This window comes from Mauremys mutica, chromosome 22 (assembly GCF_020497125.1).
Source record: "Mauremys mutica isolate MM-2020 ecotype Southern chromosome 22, ASM2049712v1, whole genome shotgun sequence".
NCBI classification, from domain to species: Eukaryota; Metazoa; Chordata; order Testudines; family Geoemydidae; genus Mauremys; species Mauremys mutica.
Genome location: NC_059093.1, coordinates 14,616,711 through 14,635,088, shown reverse-complemented (window position 1 = coordinate 14,635,088; position 18,378 = coordinate 14,616,711). Strand labels below are relative to the sequence as shown.

General features: G+C 44.0%; 1 protein-coding gene across 3 annotated transcripts in view; it reads right to left on the bottom strand.

The window, feature by feature from the left end:
• The window catches only part of ETS1 (ETS proto-oncogene 1, transcription factor), a 121,742-nt gene extending 103,801 nt beyond the window's left edge, over window positions 1–17,941 (bottom strand). The window contains exons 1-3 of one of the 3 annotated variants that reach the window (XM_044997170.1): window positions 17,860–17,941; window positions 6,616–6,698; window positions 803–941 (exon numbers count right to left, since the gene is read on the bottom strand). In XM_044997170.1, coding sequence (XP_044853105.1) covers window positions 803–941; window positions 6,616–6,687 — 211 coding nt within the window. In that variant the 5' untranslated portion in view covers window positions 6,688–6,698; window positions 17,860–17,941. Of the gene's footprint in view, window positions 1–802; window positions 946–6,615; window positions 6,699–16,882; window positions 16,911–17,859 lie in introns of those variants that run through there. The other 2 variants (XM_044997171.1, XM_044997172.1) reach the window with 2 other exon arrangements.
• Between the last annotated feature and the right edge of the window lie 437 nt (window positions 17,942–18,378).

The following is an 18,378-nucleotide window of genomic DNA, read 5'->3' as shown; positions in this document are numbered from 1 at the left end:
AATACTAGGGCTTTTATCTTGGTAGGCCTATCGCCACTAGAGGGAGACAGTCACAAATTTAACGATCAATCCAGAAGAAGGCAGCAAGACAGACTCACGCTAGACACAGTATTGGTATTACACACACTTTTTAAGCAGGGTGGCTGTGCCTGCCCCCACCTTTTGAGAACCTGAACTCAGCAGGGACACGATGATGGGACAGATAGGGGGTTCAGCCCCCCCCGCCCCTTGGCCCCTGAACCAGAGGTGGCCGGCATGACGAAGGGGCAGGGAGCCAAATTTCAATGAATGACACTGCAACCTGCTGCTTGCCTCTCCCTTCTCCCCCCGCCCCGCCACACACACACTTTTGCAGTCCTGGAAACCCTGTTAGAGGCCCCATTGTTCTAGGCACTGTACAGGTATTTCAGCAAGAAGAAAGTAAGCCCCTGTACCAAAGAATTTACAATCTTATAGCAAGACAAGACCAGGGCAGAAGCCAGAGGGAAAGTCGGGTAGGAACAACAACAAGATAACATTAAGATTAAGATTGTCCAGTAAGCAGTAATTTATTGCTCAACCCAGCCTAGCCGGGGTCAGATAACAGGCTTCTATAGGCACCGCCGTAAAAGAGGAAGTTAGTACATTGAGACCAGGAGATTGCAAAGTTCCCCCAAGAAACTCTCCTCCCAAAGACCCAGAATGCTGCTCTTTAGATGTAAGCCATCTGCCAAATCCTACAGAGGACACAAATAAAATCCCTCCCACGCTCACAAAGGCACCTTCAACTCATCCCCCATCTTTTAGTAGAAAGTGGGCCTACCTGAGTTGTAGCGTTCTAAGCCAGTGGGCACTTCTTGAATGGTGGACTCATCCCAGACTGGGTAGCAAATCCTTTGCTGGTAGCAGGTGGACTGAAAGCCACAGCTCATCCAAGGATCTTCATAGGGATTGGCAGCACCCTGCCTCAATTACAAGGGAAAGACATCAGCTGATAAGCAGATCTAGTCAAAACATAGCACAACCGCTCCTTCCAAAAAAAAGGTGGGGCGAGTGTCTCATGAAAATATCTTCCGGGAGAAATTTCAAAACAGACATTTTGATCTGAAGTCAAATAAAAAGATATTTTGTTTGGGGCTTTGGAAACAAAAACCCAGAGGATGCAGAATGTTCTGGGACTCTCACTGGAAAGCCCAGAATATTTTCCTGCCCACTTCTGCAGGCCTGAGAGGTTTGGAAAGTGCAGCATATAAAGCTTAAGGCTGACTCAAATAAAAACACGAAAACATCCATTGTTCACCCTTTGCTCATTAGCAGACCACAGCCCAGGACAGGCTCCAATTAGTGGGGATCCATAGCCACCAATTAAAGCAAGCAGCAGAAACCCAATGGACAGCCGCTGTGCACCCACCTCCGGCCCTCTTCCAGAAATCTCTCTCCTCGGCACTCTGTTGCCCACAGGTGCAAGCTGTGCCCCTCTTCACCCGTGGGATAAAACTGAGCTGATATTTTGTAGGCCTTTCCTCCTGCTCTCCACCTATTTTGGGACCAGAAACTAGCTGATAACATCCCTTTCTATATTCGCCCATGCTTATGGCCTCATTCGCACCACCTCATAGTCCAGCAGCCATCAGGAAGCTACTGACTTAACATCTGTTCTTCATTCCCTTTTACTACAGTCAGTTCTTTCCAAGGCACCTGGTTCTTTTTGATATTTGGGCAGCATATTTTGAACATGCATGTTGGGTGATTGGCCTCGACTGGGGGTGCTAAGCCCTTGAAAACCTGGCCCTGAGCTCGTCTGAAAAATTGGACCCACCTGAACTAACCCTAAAAATATGAGAATTACTCAGAGAGAGAAACTGTATCATGTAGAATGATTCATCTTGAAAGCACTTCAGTTGGGTATCAAGCTGGGTCATTAGAAGGTCACAAAGGCCTTTTTTTCAAAATCTGGCATGAGACGTTGTCAGCAGTTAAGAGATCACAGGTCTCTTGTCTTGAATTTCAGGACACTGAAGATAACGACATTTGGACAAATATCCCTTCCTCATTCCCTTCCTGGGTCTGTCTGCAGAAGACACCTGTTCAGAAGAGATCTTGGGACCCAGAGTTTTGCTTTGCTTGGGCATTAACCCTTGGTATTTCTTAGCCACAGTGCATTTCACGATACCAACAATTAGAGCTTTGCTAATGCTGGGGGACACATTCATTCCTGAGACACGAGGACATACAATCTGTGCCCCCTCTGCTCAGAGGTGCAGCTGCACCAGGGAAAATGATACAAGGAGGGAAGTGTGGTTTGCCACAAAGGAAGAGCAGCCTTATTCCAGCTGGGGCAAGGGTCAGCCCCTTTCCCCAGGAGATGCACTCAGTGGTCATACCTCCCAGCTGGTCTTGACCCACCATCTCCACCCTACATGCTGTTGAGACCACAGAGTATGTTTTCTGGGAGAAGCAGGGTGGTTTTAGTCCTATCACGTAACCCATCTCCCAGGAACTAGGAACCCCTCGTGATTATAAGCTTATTATAAGGACAATGGTTCTTCCATGCCTCAGAGTGATGGCAGGTTTCAGGGAAGAAGGCATGGAGGGGAGGGACAATCACCCGTTGAACTGGTGATATCAGGGAATGTGGAACCCCCTTGATTCCATAAGGCTGTTTTTAGGCAGCACTGAGCCAACCAAGAACACATTCTTCCAGGCTCAGCGACAGTTTTAAGCCGCAATTGAAGAATTGCTCAGCCAGCTTCTGGAAAAAGGGCCGTCGTGATCCTGGTCGGAGTCTAAAAGAGCAGGTGGGTGGGCTCAGGGCAGTGCAGCAGGGCTAGACACAGCAATGGTAGGAAGTTGCAGGAAGGAGAAGATAATTTTAGATGTGACATCAGGAACTATTAGTTTGGAAACAATAAGAATAGTTCGGCTGGATAATGCTGCAGAGGCTCAAAAATAGGCTGGATAAAGGACTCGAGACTAGTCACCAAGACACAATGCAGAGGTCAGCCCTCCGTCACTCTTGTGCTGCAGAGCTAGGATGGCTGTTTGCAAAGTTCTTTGAAAGGGTATATGGGGCCAGTCCCAGGTGCTCAGCCCCCTCGCCTCCCAATGACTTCAGTATCAATCAGGATTAGGCATTAAAAACACCTGATGGCTGGGAGGGTCCAGTCCAGTCCTCCAACCATGATATTGAAGGAGATGTTTCCAGTGGTGTTATTATATCTGGTTATTTTGCAACATGACAGAACCCCTGCCTTTGATTTAGCCACTAGTCTCATTCCAACGCATACTGCAAACCTCGGACTCTGAATGGGAGGTGCTGAGGTCTGGAAAACAAGTCTCCTCATCGTGACTGTCACTGACCTGCTGTGCAACCTCAGACAAGCCGCTGCCCTGCTCCGTGCCTCAGTTTCCCCTATGCATATGAAACCCTCACATGCTATCAGGGAAACTTGCAGTACCCGAACGCCTCCCCGAGTTCCTGCAGCCATTGCCAGTGGTGTAGCTACTTCTCCTAGCGAAGTTCAGTGGCCGCTGGAAAGGGTTTCTGAAGAAGCAGTGAGGTCACAGAATGAGACTGAAATGGGCAAGAGTTGATGGCCCTCTAACTACTCCCACTATAAACATGTGCCCCCAAGCTCCGGTCCAAGAGACCACATCTAAGGGGGAGCAAGAGGGTGTGAACAGCAAGAGCAATGGGTACAATGGAGCCTTCCCAGCCCAATACAATTACCCTGCCATTACTCAAGATAAGAGAACCAGGCCTGTTTACACAGCTAGATTGTAAAGCGGGCGGGCTGACATGCACCGTATTCCCAGAGAACTTTGATCTGCTGGCAGGGACATTCTTGCTGGTGAAGAGGAGGAAGGTTAAGAGATCAGGGTCTCTCCAGCAATGACCCATCTACCACTAGCTCTGCACGCTCTGGGACCACAGGAGGACATCTGAGCTGTCAGTCAGTAGGAGGTCTTAGCCCTGAGCTGTCAGGAACTCAATGAGCCGGAGACAAAGGGTAAAGGAGGAGGACAAGGAGGCCAGAGGCAGTAAGAGAAAAGAAATATGGTGCTACATTGCATGAGCAGCTACCAAAAATAGAGAAGAGTTGTTTGAAGTTAGGAACATCTTGTGGTTAAGACACTGGGCTGGGACTCAGAAACCTATAGCAGAGGACGGAAACAAACCTGGATCATCCAGATCACTTTCCCTCTATGAGACTTCACTCTCAAACTGGAGAACAGGGATAATATTACCCCCCCTTTGTAGAACTGGGGTCTGATTCTGTTATGCAGACATTGGGCCGGTTCTAAAGTGGGAAATCCTGCTTTTCTAAGGGTTGTCCTCCATCCGGTACTTAGATAAACCCATACAATGAGGACACACCAGCAGGGGCAGGATGGAGGGCTCTTCAAAATGGCGTTCCACCGTACGTGAGGCCACACCAGTGAAGTCGTGGTCACGGAGATGGGGTCGCTCCATTCCAAGAAGTACTTGAATGTCCAGTATGAAGGCATGAGTGGCCTTGGAGCTGCTCCATGCATAGGACTCCCATCTGCCCCAGTGAGAGTATTGAGCGGCTGCAGATTCTCCTCAGAAGGGCTGAGTCTGACAAATGCTATCAGGCACGGTGCTTACTACCATGAGTAGTGTAGTCCCGCGGAAGCCATGTCAGGTGGTAAGGCTTAGCGGGACTGGGCCCTTGGCATGCACCTTAGTGCGCCACAGATGCACAATAGATATGAACCCAAGGAAGAGGGGATGTAGTAGGCTAGCAGCAGCTGTACGTGGAGCCCAGCTTTTCTCTAACAAGAGGAGCACAAGAAAGGCCCAGTTTAAGACACACGGCACATGCCCAGATACAGGAGTGTGGGCGATGAATAAACTCCAGGAGTCAGTTCTTAAGAGTGAGTAAATCTAAGATGCAAAATCTGAGTTAACAAGCGTTTGACCCCAATCAAACGCTTCCCCCACTGAAATTCACGGCAACAAGTTCTTTGGTGCCAATGGCAGCAGGATCAAGTCCTGGATTAATGCATGGCCACAGGGTTACACCATTCAAATAAGGCATATTTAGGTCACAGGAGGCAGGATAAGCCAGGTAACCTCCAGCGTCGTGGGAAAGATCCATGTCGTCACTTGCGATAACAGGAAAGAGAGTTTCCTTCCCCGCCTTCAGCCATCCCTAGGGCTGCCACCACCCAGGCATCTGCAGAGTGTCAGTCTCTTCCACTCACACCCTGTCCCAGCTGCTTCCAGACCATGTTCTCTCCATCACTGGCCAAAACATTAAGCAATTCCTTCCCACTCTGGTCCTCCTAAAACCATGTGGAGATCAGTGGAGTTCTGAGGTTTCTGAGCTCTGGAGCTGGTTGAAATTTTTCCAAAAAGAAAAATCCCCCCCCCCCCCACATCAGAAAAAAATATATATAGTTTTGTTGGCAATGGGGGGTGGGGAGGATGAAAGATTTTCTGTGGGAAAACATGGCAATTTCAGTTACGTTTTTCAATTTTCCATCAAGGAAACAACTCCCCTCCCTCCCCCATTTCAAATCAAGTTTGAAACTGAAACTTTAAAAAAAAAATCATTCTGAAGTGATCAAATAGTTTCATTTTTATGTTTCTGAACAGAGATTTTTCCAGAACTTTTTGTTGTGTGAAAATTTTCACTTTTCCAACTTTGTTCCATTTTGGGATAAAAAGAAAAATCAATCAAAATATTGAACTTTTCTACCAGATGGAAATTCCACTTTCCACCAGATCTGCTTAGCACCTAACTTCCCCATCCCAAATCTACAGCTTTCCTGTGCCCTATCTAGGTTCCTATACTGTGCTCAGCACGATGATGGATGAGTGCCTGCTGATATAATTTTAAGGTATACATCTATGCCTATGTGACAGAAATATTAGAGACACTGAGGTAGAGGGTTAGATTCCAGCCTCTTTACCCCACTTCATCGGCACAAAGGAAACAGAATATTCCAGCTCAGGAACAGCTTGCAACCCTATGCAATCCCCCTATGCACTATCATTACTATGTGCCGGCCATTGCCATGTGCCAGTGGCTGACTGGCAAGTGTCTGCTGTACGTTGTGCTCTGGCTGTTCTAGACTGTGGAGCCATTCATAGTCACCCATGCCAGGGTGTTCTATGTTCCGTATAAGGTCTCCTCGGACTGTTCCAATAAACCTAAAACCACCTTTCCCCCACCTCCTCCCAAGAAGCAGAACAGAATCTGGCCCCGAACCTTCATCCAAACTCAAATCAAACCTTGTCTGACATTTGAAAAAGCTGGGATGCCTTTAGCTCTGTCCCAGTACATGTGCATTCGTCCACAGAGGTCATAAGGATTTGGGTTAGGGCCACCTTTGGAAGAAGAGGCATGGATACATCAAAGGCCATTATCTTAATGTTTCTGCTCTGACTCATGTAAGAATCTGTGCTCCTATGTCCAGCTCAGGTTTGCAAGCCCAAGAGGTTCAGATAAGAACTGAACATGTAATGGCTTCTCTGAATTAAACAGTATCTCTCAACTATTTGGCATTAGCCTGTTCCTGCTGCCAAGCAGAGTTTTTCCGGAGTCCTGCAATGCTGTGCCAAACTCCTATGGGATAAAAGAAAAATAACCCAACATCCTTCCTTACCATTACTCCTGGACGGGCCAGAGGATAAGGAGCTGGGCTTCCAATGGTTGTGTCCATGTAGTAACTCATCATCCCAGAGACACCTACAGAAACAGAAGTGGATCATTAGATGCACTGCTGAGGAAGCCTGGTCTGACAGAGGAGATAGGGTTGCAGGATTAGGTCCTTAGTCATAAGAGGACTCGTTATTCACACAAATAAATCCTATTGACCTCAATGCAAGGAAGGGTGGCAGAACTGGGGTTCAAAGATGGAAGAGATCTGTTAGGTCAGTTAGTTTATCCCCGCCATGCACACTCATAACCAACGCAGGAGCGTTCCCTACAGTATATTTTCAAGTTTTTTACCTAGTCCAGTTTTAATTGGCTCTTACGCCTGTGAAGAAATAGCAGCCTCACACAGAGGGCCCAATCCAACACACACTATCCACAGCGATCTCCAATGAAAATGGAGAGCAGTTAGCAGAGATATCATGCTGACAGGCTCCTTTTCTACCCTCCAGATCGGGATGACCTGCTTCCATGTAGGATAGAAAGAGGGAAAGGCCCAGTGTCCTCCTCCCAACGCACCCAGAGGTTCCTAGCATGAGCCATTCAGACAGTGATCTGCAGTGCACCAAGGTGGAATGGCATGTGACTCCCTTGCCTTCCCCATCTAGGAAAGTGAGCTGATTTCACCATGGCACAATCAAGTATCATCTAGAATGCAAGGCAAACCCAGCCCCTGTGAAAAGGCACCAGACTGACTGACTGACAGCCTCGGCCCACAGCAGTGAAAGCTTCCCTTGCCCGGCTGTGCCAACCACAAGCTTCAGCCATCTTTCCCAGGGACCAGCTCCAAAGGGCAACACCCCTTAAATTCAAGAGGAGTATTTCCATTGGAGTCAATGGGTCAGAGCCTTAGGTCCAATTGTGGTGGTGTTTTTATGACGTTGACACCCGTCTAGTAGAGGACTGGACTGAGACCTTCAGCTCAGCCACTGCACAGTCCAACTTCTTAGCACCACCGTAACAGCCAACCCTAATGGGTGATTTAATGATCTGATAGTTATATATTAGCAGTACACACAAATCTCAGGTGATCTCGCAGCAGTCAGAGCTACTCCGGATTTTACACTGCTTCACAGTAGCTGAGATCAGAGTCTGGCCCATGTATCAAATGCACTTCATTCTTTGAGCCATTTATATCATATTTAATGTACGTGTAGATATATATCCTATTCTTTATGGAGCACATTCATCTGGGGCTGCGATAGTGAAGCCAGTTTAGCCTCTGGTGAAGGTCAGACACTCCCTGAGGGCTGCTCTAAGTTACACCCTCTGACGCACGGTTATAGCCCTTGTGGGAAAATCTCCAAGGTACAAAGTCCGCTCCAGTTCCCCCATCTCCCCTGAGAGCTCTGTCATGATAGTGCAGAGCCATCGCTGTGCCTGCTAAATATTGGCCCCTTGCACCAGTGCTGTTCACTGTGGAGTCTTTCTACCTGCCCTATGGCCCTTTTGCAGAGCTGGGGTGAAGGAGCTGAAACCTGGCTCTATGCATGTGCAAATAAAGCAGGAAATATGTGCCTCCCATGCAATGATTTAGACTCATAGGAGAAAATGTAGGGCCAACATGCTTTCCATGCCATGTGAAGCATGAGATATGTGTGTACTCAGTGTCACTTCCCCTACGTACAGAGCCTTTTGCCTGGAAGGAAACTATAAAGAGGGAGTTGTCAGGGATTCGCAGGGCTCTTTTGCAGGAAATAACGCAGGGCCAGACTGCATTACTATTTTTATAAATTTATTTATTTAAAACAAACCCATTCAGCCACTACAGGCTGTGCCGGGGAAAGCGGTCAATGGTATAACAAATCTCCACCCTGAGAAAGCAGCGACTCCATCACCTTCTGGAGAATGTGTCATTCGATTTCTTTAAACCCCCAGCACTACAATTGTCCAGCTAGACAATTGTAACCAGAAACACTGAACCCTATTCTCCCTTGATTTCAGATTTACTCCTGATTTCCACTTTATGTTCTCTTTCTTGCTCAGAGCCGTGCCTAATCTGCCCTGACCCTAAAAGGTGCTGTGACTCAAGGCACAATTCCTCCCTGCTTGCCCCTTGCTTTTGAGGGGTGGATAGTAATCTATTGCCGGCTAACAGCAGCAGCAAATGGTAACCCCCTCTATACTGTCTGACCAGCAGGTGAGACAGAGGAGCCAAGGTTCTGGCCTTTCCCCATTCCACCCCATTCATCTGCCTATACTTTTCAACTCAGCTCAAACCTGTTAGTATTTGACTCCCGGTAATCAAAACATGCAGGAAGTGACCAAAACATGAAACACCTGTATTTTGTTGTGTCACGCCATAATTTATGGAGAATGGGTTTTTATTATAGCTTTCCTTAGAATTCCCCCCCCCCTCCGTCACTCTGTGAATTAAACAATTTAACAAAAACTGGAAAAACAAATTTTGTTACATGCAACAATAAACTTCTTCCCACTCCCCCTCATGTATCATCAGTGAAGTTTGAACTAGAGTTGATCAAAATATGCCATTTTTTTAATATAGGATTTTTTAAAGGGTCCCCCTCCCTCCCTTCCCCCTCCCCCAAAAAAAGTTTCCTGTGAAAGATTCTGTTTTCTAATGAAAAAACCAAATCCTCCAAAATTGTTTTGAATAAGAATTTGTAAATAAAAAGTAAGTTTCTATCCCTTGTGGCTATGGGAAAATCTTCAAAATGTGATATCAGTGCACCCTAAAGGCTCCAAAAGTTGAAGGCAAACAAAAATCTATTATTTTAAAGCCAATGTCATGATATTTTGGTGAGCCTGACTCATGATGTTTGAACATATGGAGTTGGCAATACTGACATCATGACATGACTCCATACTTGTAGAACTAAAAGGGCTTTTTATTAACAGAACCATTTACAGAAATGTTACATCTGATATTCTAGCCAAGTGCACACAGACTGACTTCCAAGACTGGTGCATCCTCCCAACTCTTCTCTCCAGAAAACTGTGCTCCTCCCTCTAAGTTCCACGCAGGTTGCTACAGTGAGAGATATTTTTTGTGCTGTGAACACCACTGAAATCAAAACTGTTGGAAAGGGTCAGTTTTGATCATTTCTTTTTGAACATTTTTGGAAAAAGAGGTTCAAAAAAGTGTCAATACATCCCATTTCAGTGTTTTCTAAATGAAGAGTTCCCATTATGGTTGAAAATGACCTTCAAAAAGTAAGTTAGTTCATCATAAAAAAAATGTACAAAGAGAAATGATCACAATGGAAAGGAACATTTTTTTTCTTTTGAGGGTTTGTGAAAAGTTTTGAGATTTTGATTTCTCAATCACAATTCAGGACACAAATTATTTTTGAAATCCTGAAAATTCTTGCAAGATGGGAAAAAATCATTTCCTGCACAGTTCTATAAAATACTCTGTATCTAGTTACCAGTCCAACCTCTCACTGGGATTACTCCAATGACGTGGTATCTCAGAGATTTACACATCATCTTCCCAGTCTGCCTCACAGCTAAGCACCCTGGAGCTCATTGCTGAACACTGTTATAAGTGATCAGCCAAGGTCTCTCACCAGTCATCATGCCCATAAATTAAGGCACTTCAGGTTCTTCATCAACATGATCAAGGTAACAATAAACGGGGATCAAGAGACCAGGGCACTGTCCCTGAAAAATTCCATTGTGAGAAGATCAGAAAGTGATTTGCTCACACGTCCTGAGGATCTGAGTGAAATAACACTTTGGCCTTTGCTACATGAGGCAGTTGCAATGGTTTAACTAATGGGGTGAATTTAAATAGATTTAGTTAAACGGATGCAAATCCCGGTTTGAACCATCCTGTCCTCCCAGATCCCTTGTTTCAGAGTGGTTGTGGTTCGGCTTAGACAGATTCCTAACCTTAAACTGGCAAAACTTTCTTAGGTTGACAGGGTCTCTGTCTCTCTTGCTGTAAGGTAAAAATGACATTGCCAAATAGGTCACTTCCCAAAATAGAATAGACTTTGCAAAACAAACGCATAAAGAAATAAGAGATCAGTGGGCTCAAGCTGTCTCTACAGAGACCCTTTAAGTAATGTGCATGTGTCCTGGAGCAGAGACGCATTTGATTAAAACAGCAGTACCCACTAGAAGTTGCCTTTCCTTGCTTTGCAGCTAGCACAATAGGAAAATGTCTCCTGAACAAGACCGCTACCTCTCAACCACACAGATGCTCAAGCACTGATTTCATTGCTCACTGAATATCATTTGCATTTTTCTCTGCCATTTGAGCCTTCCAACAATGTGCTACACTCTGATACCTGCTACAGCCCGGAGTGGCCAGTCCTGGAGTTATGCATTTGTAAGCACTCCAATAGCACTGAACCAACACTGACACCCAAGACAAGGTTACATGTGATGTTCTTTTGTGTGACTTTGCATTACTTACTCCAAACATCCAAAAATCATGAGTTGGGCTCCAAAACTAAAAAAAAAGATTTTTTTTAAAAAACAAAAATCCTGAGAATTTTAAGCCACGTACATATGGGGTTCTTTCTCCTTGCCTCCTGGTTTTTGAGCCTTTGGGGTGCACTTGGGTCATATTTTCAAGTTTTCCTCTGTGGCCAGGAAGGATAGCAACTTTCAGCTTTCATTTAACAAAACCAAAAAAGTACGCTGAGTTCTCATGACTCTAGAATCCAGGGCTTTAAGAAAAACACCAATTATCTCAAGACTCGTGATAAAGTCACCAGAGTTGGCAAAACTGCATTTCACTCAGATCATCCCATAGCACCAATTAAATGCTCCCATCCACCATGGGCCATAATATTGGCCTCGGAAGTTTTACAATAAGGATGGTTGTTTTTTTTTTATTTGAGACTCTATTCAGGACTTATACCGTGCCCATCACCATGGTATCAGAGCTTGAAGAGTGCTGCTATTTGTTTTTCTTCTGCCAAAAAGATTTCAGTTCCCCAGTTAGGAATCAGACATATCATGTGACTTAGGTCACCAATCACATACCCCAAGTTTGACTTCCTTTCCCTAACGTATCCAATCCATGATCTATGGGCAAGCTCAAAAGCTCAGTGAGGCAGTATATGCCACTCTCTGAACGAGCTCCTGACCCAACTGAAGTTTTAACATTTACTCCCAAGATTCCATCCAATATTTTTGGCCATCTGCATCTACACTGAAGGAGTTAATCGAGAATTGAAATTTGAGGTTGTAAAGCTGGTTAAAGGGGGTGGGGGGGAAGGAGAATCAATTTTTTGGGAGGTGGGGAATATTTAGAAGTTGTACCATTTTGAACCTTTTGAAACAGGAACCATGTTTTTGCAAAAAAAAAAAAAAAAAAACCCTGAAGTTTTTAAAATGTTGATTCTCTTCCCCTTTTCTCCATTCTGCAAGTGGGAGCAATAAAATAAGTGTCCAAGTTTGTTTCCCCTCCACTTTTGCAGTTGCATTTTTTCCCCTTTGCCAGTCTGTAACTTTTCCAGAGTTGAGAAGAAGGTTTTGGGAAAATTGCAGAGTAGCAAAAAGAAATTTTGAAAAGGGGGCGAAATTCCCCTTCTCATATGGAAATGAGGTATGACAAGCACTTTTATACCAGTGTAACTGTACCCACAAAAGGATACGGGGTGGTTGGTCCACTTAGCACTGCTGCATAGTTAAATAGTACAACTTTTGTTTTTAGATGAGGCTTCAGAGTTGATGTTCTTACACTAGATGAATGAATGTTGTGAGTGATAAGAGTTACCTTAGCAAGCTAAGCTTACTGATCCTTCTGCTGTGCAAGACAGGAAGCAGACATTAAGGAGCATGTGGTGATTTGGGGGGATTTCTCCTGGACCATGGAAGATCTTTTAGAGGAAGGCAGGTGATCAGGTTCTGTATCTTCATAGGGAGCTACCAAAACTATGCCCACAGGGAATGAGCCCCTGGGATGGAACAGTAAGGAGAGCAGCAGGAGGCAGGAGTATTTGCATGGCTGCAGAAAGGAAGATCCTGAGTGCTTTGTCCAGGCTAATTTTTAAGGACTCAGCTGATAGAGTTTCCACCTCTTCCCATAAGAATTTTTTCCACAGCCTAATACATCTCACTGTCAACAAGTATCTCTGATATTCAGGCTATATTTTTCCCCTTTAGTTTCCTCTCATATGACCCTAAATAATTCCTCTTGTTCCTGGGAGTTTACTTCCTGTAGACACAATTAGATGGTTTTTATGGCCACTCACGCAACTTTCAGCTGAACTAAGTTTTACCCTCAATTACATTGGTGTAACTGCAGAGTAACATTGCTGATAGCAATGGAATTACACCACAGTAACTGAGAACCAAAGCTGGAGGATTACTATTAAAAAAAAAGTGTTTACAAACATTTGATTGAATTGCCTAGTTGAATACCTATGCTATTATTTGAACAGACTCTATTTTTATTCTCCTGTTTCTGCTTCTTGATTGGAGGACTGAAGCTTGTTAAATGCAACCAATCACATACACAAATACTGATTAGTAAAGTCAAACCGCAAACTTTCCATGGATGTTGAATGAGTTATTTAAGAAATACCAAATCCTGGAGCTGGTTGAAATTTTTCAACTTAAAAAACAAACAAACCAACCCACCCCGAAATTTAAACAAACAAAACAAACAATATATTATACATACACACACACACACAAAACTTTGCCACCAATAAAATGGAACAATATACAAATTCCCATAGGGAAAAAAAAGTCATTCTCCAACTATATTTTTATATGGTAAATTTATAAACTAATGAAAAAATTGGTTTAATTTAGACTTGCATTTTTTCCTTTAGTTTCAGTTTTCAGAAAATTGAATCAAAATTAAAAATGGTCAAATTAAAATGATTTCATTGCAAAGTTTCCTGTGATAAAGCTTGCTAGCAAAAATTATTTGTCCTAAATTTCTTAGGGTTAAAAGAAACCACTCCAAAACAAGTTTTGACCAGCTCTAACACACATCTTTGCAGAAGACAGTCACAAAAATATAAATATATAGATATGTAATGGTCTAAATTAATTTATTTTTAAAATAAGTCTTATGTGTTCTTAGAAATTACTATACTCATTTTAAAGATGGAGAAACTGAGGCACAAATAAATTAAGTGACTTGCCCAAGGTCACCTAGCAGGTCAGTGATAGAGCCAGGGATAGAAGCCAAGTATTCTGGGACCCAGTATTGTGTCCTCTCCATTAAGCACACTGCCTTTCAATCCAATTTGTGACTCAGCCCTGTGGTCACAGAGCTATGCTCAGACCATGCCTCTCCCATAGGTTCAATACCCTACAGTCATAGGGCTGGGAGGCCATTTAAGGTGCCCACCGAGCATGGCAATGGGCAGAATAGAATTGGTGGGCTTCTGTCTTTCCCTTTCTGTACATTAAAAGGATTCCCATCCAGGCCTTTGCCTCATAAGCACCGATAGATGGGGAATGGGATAGGATGGGGGCAGGGGAATTTAGCAGCCACAGCCGAACGTTTTTAATCTTGAGTCCAACCATCATTAAAAACAAGAGGAACTCAAACAAAGTAAGTGGGCTCTGCTGACTGGCTGACCCAAGGGTACTTAGTTATTGCCACTGGATTTTTGTAGTAAGCAATAATTTATCATCATTGGGGAAAGAGAGCCTGTGGAAGGGACATTCTTCTGCAGTACTCTTAACCCTCGAAATGCTGGCATTTTCCAGGCTGCCTGCCAATTGAAAGCTTAGGGCAAAGTGTGTCTATAGATCCAATAATACATCATACACCTGGTCAGCTCATCAATCTTGAGCATTGATCTAAAAAATAAGATCTTCCCAACGAAGGGCTCGGATGGAATATGGACAACAGGAGGGAGAGTTCTTGGTTTGCTGCAGAGAAAACAATTTATAAGACATTTCTTTAATATCCTTCTTCCTCAGGTATCCTTCGATGCCATCGTCATTTCTCTCATTAATATTTAGTACTTTTCATCTGAGAACCTCAAAGCTTGTGTATTTTTACAAAAATCTCCCACCTAGAACATGTTATATACAATTTACTGGGGGGGGAACGGATGCACAGAATATTCAAGTGCAAACTCTTTAAGACAGGTGTTTGCAGCACAAATATACTGTCCCTATCACACTTCTAACAAGGATTAAATGACTTGACCAAGGACATAGAGCAACTCGGTGAGAGCGCCCAGGTATCTTGACTCCCAGGCGCCTGTCCTAACCACTACAATATGAAACGATGATGTCAGTTGGTTGATCTTTCCTTTAAGAAATTTTTCCACCACAGAGAGGTTCCTGAAGGGAGGGATTGTACAACAGTCTCTACTCCAATGCAGAGTAAGGTCGTTTTTGTAGTAGGGGGCTAGAACTTAAGCAGAGTTTGTGACACCATAACACCCTGCACCCCTTTGCCAGGACAAATTGTAGCCTTAGCGTAAGCCAAGATGAGCAAATCCCGGCACACATCTCTCTCTCTCTCTCTCTTCCTCTCCCCCCACTTTTGGAAAAAGTGCCCTCTGGTTAAGAATTCTCATATTCTATACCCAGCTCATTAGCCTTTGACAAAATTACTAGTCTGCAGCTAATTCCATAATTTGATTTGAATAGTGGCCCCATTAACAGGGCTGCAAGCCATTTGGGAAACTGACAGCTGGAGGTCATTTCAAGGGCACCTAACGCTAGCCAAACAGTTTGCTGATTAGGGCAAGCACCTACCCCAAAGAGGTTGCTGCTGTTACATCTCTCGCAGCTGCTATATATGAAATTACAGGAAGATGTGAATGGGGGAGGGGAGCAGTGAGGTCACTTGTTATTCCACTGACAGTGTTTCCAGCAATGAAACAGATGATTGAAAAGAAAACATCATGGGCCAGATCTCAGCTAGTGTAAATTGGCCCAGTTCCTTTGTGGGGCTATGCTGGTTTTCAGCAGCCAAGGATCTGGCCAGATCAACAAGATGCAGTTGCTAAATGCAGAGGAGGGATGATCCAGTGGGTAAGAGGGCTATCCTGGGACTTGCAGGACCCACGTTCAGTTTCCTGCTCTGCCACAGATTGGAGGAAGTCATTTGGGCCAGACTGTTAGAAGTTTAGTGGGCTTTTGAAAAGTGTCTAACTCATGAAAGTGAGTGGGATTTTTCGAGAGCAACTGACTCCCATGAGTTAGGCACTTCTGATAATTCCTCTCTGCATCTCTAGGCACTTAAATACCTTTAACAATCTGTGCCTCAGTTTCCCATTTACACATTGGGTATAATAGCACTTCCTGACCTCACAGGGATGAAAAGAGACTTGAGGCGGAGGATAAATAATAGGCTGAACACATGCTCCCAAGGTGACACTGGGGCCAGAAGATTTAATGAGATCCCGGGATGCATAAACAGGAATCTTAAGTAGGAGTAGAGAGGTTATTTTACCTCTGTATTTGCAGTGGTGCAACTTCAATACTGTGTCTAGATCTGATGCCCACAATTCAAGAAGGAGGTTGATAAATTGGGGCGGGTTGAGAGAAGAACCACCAGAATGATTAAAGGATTAGAAATCTGCCTTATAGTGACAGTCTCAAGGTTCTCAATCTATTTAGCTTAACAAAGAGAAGGTTAAGGGATGACTTGGTTACAGGCTGTAAGTACCTACATGGGAAACAAATATTTGATAATGGGCTCTTCAGTCTAGCAGAGAAAGGTACAACATGATCCAACAGCTGGAAGTTGATGCTAGACAAATTCAGACTGAAATAAGGAGTAAATTTTTTAAGGGTGAGGGTAAATTTGTTCCATTTGTTAATTACTAAGGGTCATAATGGATTCTCCATCACTGACCATTTTTAAATCAAGATTGGATAGTTTTCTAAAAGCTCTGCTCTAGGGATTATTTGGGGGCAGTTCTCTGGCCTGTGTTATACAGGAGGTCAGACCAGATTATCACAATGGCTCCTTCTGGCCTCAGAAACTATGAATTTAGCTATATTGTGAGGATCAATACATCAAAGGTTACAAGGTGCTCAGATAAGTACCAAAGATAGATACATACATCTAGAAGCAATCTGACCAGGATGAAAGTGAGAGCTCCGAGCCATAACTGGTTAAACTGTTCAAGCACCAAGACTTTAATAATAAAAATCAAAGCCACTGAGCAATCCGTGCTCTGGCCAGCATTTCCTGTTGTTTAAAGTGAACGTTCCCACGTAACACCAAATTTGCTTTGGCAGAAAGTTTTTTTAAATGACAGAAAAAAAAATCAAGAACATAATAAAGACAGCACTGAATAAATACTCACCAGTAAACCCCCTCTGGATCCAACCCCCTCTCCCTGACGGTATCAGATGGCAGAGTGAGAGCCAATGGGACCTTAATAGCAAATTAGTGGCCACATGCAAAGCATCAAATTAAAGACTAATGGAAACATGGAAGGCCTGACTCTGCATTTCTCGGGGGCTCAAAGCTCCCAGTGACTTCCAGAGAGCCAGCGGCAGCGCTGGTTCTGCAAAGGATGCAGGCTTGCGTCCTTAATGATGAGGAATTGCAATCCTGCACCTACAAAGCCCAACAGCCTTTTCTTGCCACTCACTGTTCCCAACTTCAGTTGCTTTCGGAAGCGGAGAACCAAAACTGGCACACATCTGCATGACACTGGTTGTTTTCCAGCCCATCTTCAGTCTTGAGGCTATTTTAAGGCACACTACTATTGTGATTTGTAACGTGATGGGGGAAAGGGGTTGGAAGCAATGTTTCCTGCAAAGATATAAATGGCCAAATTATTCACTGGTGGAAATCAGCTTCTCCACAAAAGTCAGTGGAGTTACACTGATTTACACCAGATGAAAGTTTGACACTAAACATTTTGCTGTCCCCCTCCTCCTTCCCTTTGGAACAAAACTCTTTAGCCTACTGAACAAAAAACAAACATGCATATGATTAATGAAAATAAAATTGAACTCAACCGTCTGTCTTTAACTGCAACTTTGCTCCAATACAGTGTCATCAGTAATGCCAAGAAACAACTTTCCACCCCAGACAAGTCAACAGTAATATTATCTTAAACTCGTTTAATAGAAAAAGTATTTTAAAGGACCCCCAAAACACCCAGATTGAATTATAAATATTTGCTGATTACATCAACTGAGTTAAATTGCTAATGAAAAGAGAAGGAGTAAATATCCTAGCAGGTCACCAGGAAAGTAGAGAGCCTGAAAATTAACATAGGTAAACAACAATCCAAATAGAGTTTAGCATATAATCCCGAGCTTTACTTACTACTTGTTTGAAAGACCAGAGAAAAGAGTTGTGTCCTCCAGAGCTTCCCACACTTGTCTAAGGTCTCTTGCCAACTACCTGGTGAAATCCTCTGCACCAGTGCTAAAGAGGATGGAAATACCATAATGTTTCTAGCAGGGCCGCCTATCAAATAGAAAGGGGGTGTGGTCAGGACAGCAAGCCAGGGGTGGCTGGAAAAGGCCAGCTCTGAACTAGGCTCTGACACAGCACCAGCAGCAGGGAAGCTGCCAGATGTGATTACCCACAACGTGAACTCGTTGAAATCCAACTGCTGTTTGTTATAATCAGAGAAAGCCTCTGTCCGAATCAGTTGCCAGTGTTCTAGGGTGGGGGACTGTGATATTTGCCTTTGGTGATTTGGATCCTTGGAAATCCTTCACATAATTTAATAAAACAAATTAGCTGAGGATCTCGGAGCACTTTACAAGTATTAGTCACTTAAGCTTCCCAGCATCCCTGTAAGGTATTAGTACACCCACAAGGCAGAGGGACTGAGTG